Source organism: Triticum urartu, chromosome 1A (assembly GCF_056163025.1).
Source record: "Triticum urartu cultivar PI428250 chromosome 1A, HENAU_Tu73, whole genome shotgun sequence".
Lineage (NCBI taxonomy): Eukaryota > Viridiplantae > Streptophyta > Magnoliopsida > Poales > Poaceae > Triticum > Triticum urartu.
The window spans coordinates 28,450,547-28,458,651 of record NC_141873.1 but is presented as its reverse complement, the minus strand read 5'-3'; the positions used below and the strand labels follow the sequence as shown (position 1 = coordinate 28,458,651).

Here is an 8,105-nt window from a genome sequence, read left to right as displayed (position 1 = left end):
CCCCCTTTGCGATCATCAGATTGAATCAGCTGCACATCTCATCTGTCAGTACCCATTTGCTAAGGAAGTTTGGTTTAAACTCAGCCGATTCTTCCCTGCTATTGAATCCATCTTGATCAACTCCTTTGGATCGATCAATGATTGGTGGAGTGGTTTTGCTGCTGGGCCTCGCAAAAAATGCAACTGCAGCTGCATATTTCACATGGCATATTTAGAATGAGTGTAACTGGCGAATCTTAAACAATTCTACAATTACCTTAGAGGTTGCAGTACACTTGATTGACTCTATGCTTATGGTGGCTGATCCTTCTCTTTTGATTCTATTCATTTTTCTGGGTCCTTTGTACTTGTAAATTCCTTATCTATAATTCAAAGGCATAGCTCCTGCCATTTACACCAAAAAAGAAGTCCCTTCAGTACTGATGTGATGCACATACGTATAGAGTTTATAACGCTATCATGGAACTTACTGTTTAAGTTGAGCCCTAGATCAAATTATAAAACAGGATTTGTTTTTTAGATATTTAGAATTATTTCCAATTTTGCAAGGTAGACCCTTTGAATTAGGGTAATGCTAGTCCTGAAAACATAGCTTTTTCTGTACAAAGGTAATGATTTTTTTATAACTAGTGCATTTCTCTGTTTTTCTAATGTAATCCTGCCATTTACCCGAAAAAGGCTTTCGCCCCGCTTTACATTATAAAGCAAACTCCCCAAACCAACATCCAACAAGGTTCACATACACACGCGCATACACAAGTGTCACACAAACACAAGTAAACAGAGGGGTTAATGCTGAGGGCACAGCTCAACAAGCCCTGGAAACAAAAACAACACACTCACACCCAGCAACCCGAACTCTAATCGGGCTCCGGAGGAGGGGGCGGCGGCGGCGGCGCCATGCGGACGGCCATCGAGCGACGGTCGGCAAGGAGGGTGTTGATGGCGTCCTGGTCCTGGGGAGGCTAAGTGGCCGCCAGAACTGCAAGAAACCACACATTTTGAAGACTACATCAGTCACACGTCGAAGGGGCACTTTCTAAATAACAAGCTTGTTGCGGATGGTCCAAAGCGTCCAGGCGAGAACCCGACGCAGAGCCACCGAATGTGGGAGTAGCGAGGGGGTGAGGCGTGGATCTCAGCCAGCAAGTCAGGGAAGTTGGTGTTGCACCACTGTCCATCAACCATCTCGCGGAAGCAGGACCACAGAAATTAGGCTGTAGAGCGAGTAGAAAATGTGGTTAGCATCCTCGACCGTGCCGCACAGGGGACAAATCCCATCTCCTGATCCATTGCGTTTGAGGACCTCTACCCTAGAGGGAAGGCGTTCCCGGATCCACTGCCACGGAAATATCCGGATCTTCAGAGGGAGGCGAGTGTCCCAGATCAGACTAAAAGGCTCAGGTGCCGACGAGGGAGCGATGGCCGCGTATACCATTTACACCAGAAAATAGCCCCGAACTGGCCCTTCCTCGCCGGGTTCTCCATTACCGGCGCCCTCATCACCTGGCCCACCGGTGGCTTGATCGAGTCACCGAGGACGACCTCAGGAGCTCCAGGTTCACCCAGGAGCGCAAGCTCCCATCGACCACCAAGAGCTGAAGCCCGTCGATCTGTCATTCAATGATATTTTCTGCGCTAATACTAGGATCCGAGATACAAAACTTGAAAGCGACACGAGCGGACATGGCTCTCGCGAGCCCGCCTGCGCCGGCGGCGCCGCCGCCCTGATCTCCCTTCTCTGGCCTCCCCTGCAACTGCCCAATCCAGATCCGGCATCCTCTCGACGCACTTTTGCATCCTACGTGCTTCTCCCCGTGGGGTGACGCCATGGGTGCTCATCCACGACCTCGACCCGCGCCTGCGTCGGCCGCGACGGCAGCGGCCACTCCGGCCGTGCCGAGCGCCGGCTCCTCGCCGCACGCTGCTCCAGTTCCCGCGACCGCCCTCGCCTCTCGCCGCCCCGACCCACGACCTCGGCCCGCATCCGCGTCGGTCGCGATGGCGGCGGCCACTCCTGCCGTGCTGAGCGTCGGCTGTCCGCCGCCTCCCGCTCCAGCTCCCACGTCAACTCTCGCCGCGGCCGCCCTCGCCTCCTGCCGCGCCGAACCAGCCGTCCAAGGGCGAAGGGTGGCCTGTACGCTCCTCGGGGAGGAGGCGACGACATCTTCGGCTTCGACAGAGCCCTCCGCTCCCGTACAGCCGGTGCAGCCTCCGTCCTACCACCGTCGTCTCCAGCAGCGCTCATCATCGACTCGTCCCCGACAACACCGGTCGACGTGTCCCCGGCTAACTTAGACATGGGGCGGCATGTGTCGCCAGCTCCGGCATTGCCCCCTTGTCCCATTTCGGCTTGGCTCTTTGGTAGGTGTTGCAGATGTCTTGCTCCTGGTCATTGAGCGGCTGATTGCAGAGATCCCTTGAGGTGCTCCCGCTGCTTGGAGAACGGCCACTGGGCGCGTGGGTGTCGCAATGCTTGGCGTCCATTCAGCTCACTTGCATGCCTTGCCATGCCGCCATGGTCTCGCCTCGACACCGAGCATTACCGAGCTCCAACTCCTTGAGATGGTCCGATGGTATCCCAGCTCCCCTCCAAGGTGCTTCACCGAAGGTCCTGGGCATCGGTCGTTTCTGCTCACGCTGAGTCGGCAAGCCAATCTGAAGTACTGCTCCAGTCCACTCTAGCAGCCCAGGCTAAGCTCCTGGTGCACGTTGGGAGCTTTCTGGAGCGAGCGGAGGCTGCTCTGGGAAAGCTCTCTCTTGTGCCGGCTGTGTTGCAATCCGCTCCTATGTCACATCCTCCTAGTGAGGTTGATGTTGCTGGCTCAGTGGAGAACAGGGTTGAGGAGCTCTATGGTTGTTTCTCCCCTAGAGGTATGAGTGCTGTGCTGCTCATGTTTTGCTTCATTCCTCCTGCTCATGTTCTTGCTTCATCCGGTTCTGCTGATGTTTTGCTTGATTCGATCTGCTCATATTTTGCTACATCCGTGCTGCAGCTGTTGGATTAGTTGCAGCCTAAGCTTCTGCGAAGGGAGGGGACCAATGGCGCCTGTGGTGACCGCTGCACTAGGCGCGTTGGGTCCCCTGCTGTCAAAGCTCGCAGATCTGCTTGCCAAAGAGTGTGGCCGGCTGAAAGGTGTGCGCCGCGAGATACGCTCCCTCCGGTCTGAGCTCTTCAGCATGCATGGCGCGCTTAAAAAGTATGCCCAGCTAGAGGATCCTGATGATCAGGTGAAGGAATGGATGTCGCTGGTGAGGGAGCTGGCCTATGATACCGAGGATTGCTTCGACAAGTTCATCCGCAAGCTTGGCGATGGTGGGGTTCATAACGCCGGCTTCAAGGATTTCTTTCGCAAGACGGCTCGCCGTTTGAAAACGCTTGGAGCTCGGCATGGAATTGCCAACCAAATCAATGACCTTAAGCTTCGTATCAAGGAGGTGAAAGAGCTCAAGACTAGCTACAAGCTCGATGATGTTGCTGGTAGCACCTCTGGCAATGCAGCCGTGGATCCTTGGCTGGCTGCTCTTTTTGCTGAGGAGGCACACCTTGTGGGTATTGATAGTCCAAGAGATGATCTTGCCAAGTGGGTTATGGAAGATGGAAACAAGCATGGTCGCAAGGTGTTATCTATTGTTGGGTTTGGTGGATTAGGAAAGACAACGCTGGCAAATGAGATCTGTCGCAAGATTCAAGGGCATTTTGATTGTCATGCTTTTGTGTCGGTCTCCCAAAAGCCAGATACAATAAAAATTATCAAGGATGTGATCTCCCAAGTGTCCTACAGCGATGAATTCAAGAAAGATATGGAGATTTGGGACGAAAAGAAATCCATTTCAAAGCTAAGAGAACTTCTACAAGAAAAAAGGTAATTTCTCTGATTTTTGTTTCCATAAACATGTCTCGTTGTAAGCAGTCATTATTTCAACCTCTTATTTCTGCATCTACTTCTATTTTTTTTCAAGAACTAAAATACTATGCAGTTATGAAATATAATGGTACAATTTTGATTCCAGAACTTCGCGAAAATGCTTGGCAGAAGAAAATAACTAAAATCATTGCTCAAGTTTGAAAAAACAATTCAGTTACAATTTAGAGGCACACACATAAGAATATGTGCCTGCGCTTAGAGTTAACAGAGGCATGAGGTCAATGCTATCTCCACAAATTGAAGCTCCCACTGGGGCGCTCTTGCGTGTAAGTAAATCACTGGTGGTTGAAGCCATACCTTACACCTTGACTGTCCAGTAGTAAGAGTTTGCAACATTAGTTTTCTTGTCTGCACTAATAATCTATCGACACGAACATTCAAGAAAATATTGATGTAAAGGATTATGATTTCATTGAAATACCCGTACTTTACTATAGTTTGAGTACCTGAAGAATATGTAATATATCATTATTGATTGATGCTATTTGTTGACATCTATCAGGTATCTTGTTATCATTGATGATATATGGTCTATAGTGGCATGGAATGCTATCAATTGTGCATTTCCAGAGAACAGCTGTTCTAGCAGAATTGTAGCTACTACACGCATAATGGAAGTAGCTAGCTCTTGTTGTCCAGGTCCTGATGACCAGATCTATGAAATGAAACCTCTAAGTGACCCTCACTCTGAAAGACTATTTTTTAGAAGAATCTTTGGATCAGAGAATTGCTGCCCTCACATGTTTATTGAAGTTTCGAAAGCTATCTTGAAAAAGTGTGGAGGCCTACCATTGGCAATTATCAGTATATCTGGTCTACTAGCTAACAGACCACGTGTCAAAGAAGAGTGGGAGAAGGTGAAAAGATCAATTGGTTCTGACTTGAACAGAAACCAGAGTCTAGAGGGAATGAAAAACATACTGTCCTTGAGCTATAATGATCTTCCACCACACCTCAAGACTGTCTTGTTGCACTTAAGTAATTTCCCTGAGGATTATGTGATTGACAGAGAAAGGTTGGTGAGGCAATGGATTGCGGAAGGCTTTATTTCTGAAGAGCGTGGGAGGAGCTGTCAAGAGGTTGCAGAAAGTTATTTTTACGAGCTTATCAATAAAAACCTGGTCCAACCAGTGGGCATTGGTTATGATGGGATGGTTCGTGCCTGTCGAGTTCATGACATGATGCTTGAACTTATCATTTCAAAATCCATTGAAGAAAATTTCATCACTGTGGTCAATGGCAGCCAAACTATTTGGGAAAATTCTCAGTGTTTTATTCGACGATTATCGATCCAGGACATTATTGAGCAGGAGCTTGCATCTGTATTGGCAAAGAAAGATCTAAGCCATGTCCGATCTCTTATAATACCATCATCAGGTTGCATCAAGCACTTGCCCAGTCTTACTAAGTTTGAAACTTTACGTGTACTAGATTTTAAAAATTGTAAGGGCCTGGAGGAGTATGATATGAATGGTATGGAAAACCTTTTCCAGCTAAAGTACCTAAGCTTTAGTGGAACAGGCATATCAGAGCTACCATCTGGAATTGTGACGCTACATGATCTAGAGACGCTAGATTTAAGGGGTGCAAAATTCAAAGACTTGCCAGCTAGAATTGTTCAGCTCACTAAACTACAACATCTACTCCATGGCAATCATTTATGGAAGATACCAATCGGGATTGGGAATATGACAAACTTAAGGGAGATCACAGGCTTTGATATTACCATGAGTTCAGTAGGTGCAGTAGAGGAGCTAGGGAGCCTGATCAATTTGAAGGTACTCCATGCATGGTTCAGGGTGCAAGGTGCAGAATCTCAAGACTACAAGAGTCATGAAGAGATGTTTCATTCCTCACTATGCAAGCTTGGTAGCTACAAACTCCAGTCCGTGCATATATATGGTGGCACTCCATATCTATTTGAGTTATTAGATTCCTGGTCTCCTCTTCCATCTTGCCTCCAAAGATTTGAGATGGGCACCACCGAGTACTTTTTATCAAAACTGCCAAAGTGGATTACTCCAACACTCACCAGTCTTGCATACCTAGACATTAATTTAAGTGTAATAACAGAGGAGGTTCTTGGCATACTTGGAGAGCTGCCTGCATTACTTTCTCTGAAACTTTATACCGGCACGGTCCATAAAGACAGGCTTGTTTTGCCAGGCAGAGGATTCCGATGTTTGAAGGAGTTCGTTTGTGAACCTTTTGGTGATGGTGCGGGGAACCTTCTGTTTGAGGAAGGGGCATTGCCAAAGCTTGAGAAGCTTGAGCTGTCTTTTTATGTATCAATGGCAAAGGCCTATGGGTTCTGCTTAGGTCTTGAACACCTGCCTTATCTGAAAGATGTACGAGTTAGTCTTCGGAAGCGGGATGCCACACCTTCTGAAGTTGAGGCTGCAGAAGTTGCCATAAGGAAGGAAGCAAATCTCCATCTCAACCATCCCAGGTTTATTGTTGCATGAAGAAATGAAGGAATAACAGGAGGTATTGCTACTTTTACTATTACGAAATTCAAATAGTTCATGCTGTCTGCAATCAGGTCTATTGGTTTTCTTCTTGAATATATGTATTTTCCCCAAATCTTCAACAAGCTTCCTAACAGGCCCATATTCTTGTTTTCTGTCTAGGGAAACTGTTCAACTTAATTACAAGTGCGGGTGGCTGGACTGGAATGGAGTCCCGAAGTTGTCTGAAGCTCTAATAAAAATGGCCATCGTTGCCATTAGACTCGTGATTTTTTTTATTTTTTATTTTTGCAAGGAAGACTCGTGATTTTCGTTCTTGCTTTGCGTGTGAACTTGGAATAAGACTGTTTCTTCATGTACACCAGTACTACTTGATTGTAACTTAAATATTCAGAGAAAAGTTGGTTCACTCAAGACGTTAACTAACCTGGTGATATGCAAATCAGGAAATGCTTCCGTTGATTCAACCAGCAGCCAGAGTTAAATGCTCAAATTCAATCATGGTTTAGTTAGTTGCAAAATGGAAACCTTAATCGTAAACTCTCACAGTATTCACCAGAACAGCGCTGCCGACGCGCTCCTTCCAGCCGACCTGCCTGTGGTAAGTGGCAGTCTGTTTCCCCCATTCCCTCAGCTCAGTTCCTCGGTTTCCCCCATTCCATTACAGCAAGGTGGAGTGATTGATATTTGATGTGATGCCTGTTGTGTTGTGCACGGATCTGAACCTCTTTGGCAAAAAATGTTTGATCCCAGTGACACTGAATATATACATGGTACTCCTATAGGCCATGAGCACTGAACCTTTATTCCACTGAAACCACAATGGCAATGTCAGTACAGTGCAGAAACTGAACCTTTAATCCCAGTTCAGTTGTGTGAGCCTCTTATGTGAATTTTTTTAACAGTGTTTCTGAACACAATCTGTACAACACGAAATTCCTGGCTATCTCACACGGACAATCTTTGTAATTTTTGCATGTACAATGCTGTAAAATAATTGAGATGTAATGAAGCAAGTCTATGTAGACTTTTTGGTGTGTGAATATATTGACTGGATGGTGTGATTCCAGTGTGAGATGACAAATACCAACTGGCTGAGATGAGAAGATGAAAGCATTGTATCAACTGTTAGAATTTTGAGATGACTCCTTACTGTACTTTTTAATATTACTCCTTGCTGTGCATTCAGCCTCATAATTCAGAGGGGTTAGAATTTAGGGAAAGTCATAAACCAATTGAGCAGATTGAGTTGAGTTGAGCTTAGGCGATGGAGTATACCTTACGGTAATTAACTGTATTTCTGTATGTGTGGAGTACTTATATAGTGTGGAGTGTTGCTGTTAATTTAGCCATCAACTAATCACAAGTTTCTGCACTAACTTGACAGGTCTTTTTTCCTGAAAGTCTTGTACTCCTGAAACTGGAACCCTGCAGTACATAACTAGTGTAGTACAGTACTCCTATGGGGTGAAGCCAAAACAGTTCAGTGATTGTAGACACTGTGAGCTATCTCAATTTAAGTTACAGATCACAAATACTCCAGGGAGTATCATGGAGTAGTACAGTATTGAGAACATCTTCATCAATGAATTTTGACAGTTTTTAACTGCATTTATAGGACTACACAGCACACAAATAAGAACATTTCCACTGTCAAAATTACTACTGCTTAAATGTGATCAAGAGTAAAGTTAACATTAACAATCTC

At 46.3% G+C, this 8,105-nt stretch overlaps 2 protein-coding genes across 2 annotated transcripts; both read left to right on the top strand.

The window, feature by feature from the left end:
• Positions 1-3,042: 3,042 nt before the first annotated feature.
• Positions 3,043-3,870, top strand: LOC125544026 (disease resistance protein PIK6-NP-like). Its single transcript, XM_087545168.1, has one exon. It carries the CDS (start codon positions 3,043-3,045, stop codon positions 3,868-3,870), a length of 828 nt encoding a protein of 275 aa, XP_087401294.1.
• Positions 3,871-4,576: 706 nt separating this feature from the next.
• On the top strand, positions 4,577-7,655 carry LOC147988700 (disease resistance protein RGA5-like). The gene is made up of 3 exons (XM_087535588.1): positions 4,577-6,378; positions 6,947-6,998; positions 7,587-7,655. The coding sequence occupies exons 1-3, from the start codon at positions 4,592-4,594 to the stop codon at positions 7,653-7,655; spliced, it is 1,908 nt and encodes a 635-aa protein (XP_087391714.1). The 5' UTR covers positions 4,577-4,591.
• The last annotated feature ends 450 nt before the right edge of the window (positions 7,656-8,105 follow it).

Coding starts and splice junctions, on each gene's coding strand:
- LOC125544026 (XM_087545168.1), top strand. CDS start 3,043: ATGGCGCCTGTGGTGACCGCTGCACTAGGCGCGTTGGGTCCCCTGCTG.
- LOC147988700 (XM_087535588.1), top strand. CDS start 4,592: ATGAAACCTCTAAGTGACCCTCACTCTGAAAGACTATTTTTTAGAAGA. Junction 6,379..6,946: donor CTCCATCTCAACCATCCCAG/GTTTATTGTTGC, acceptor AAACTCTCACAG/TATTCACCAGAACAGCGCTG. Junction 6,999..7,586: donor TTCCAGCCGACCTGCCTGTG/GTAAGTGGCAGT, acceptor CTGTGCATTCAG/CCTCATAATTCAGAGGGGTT.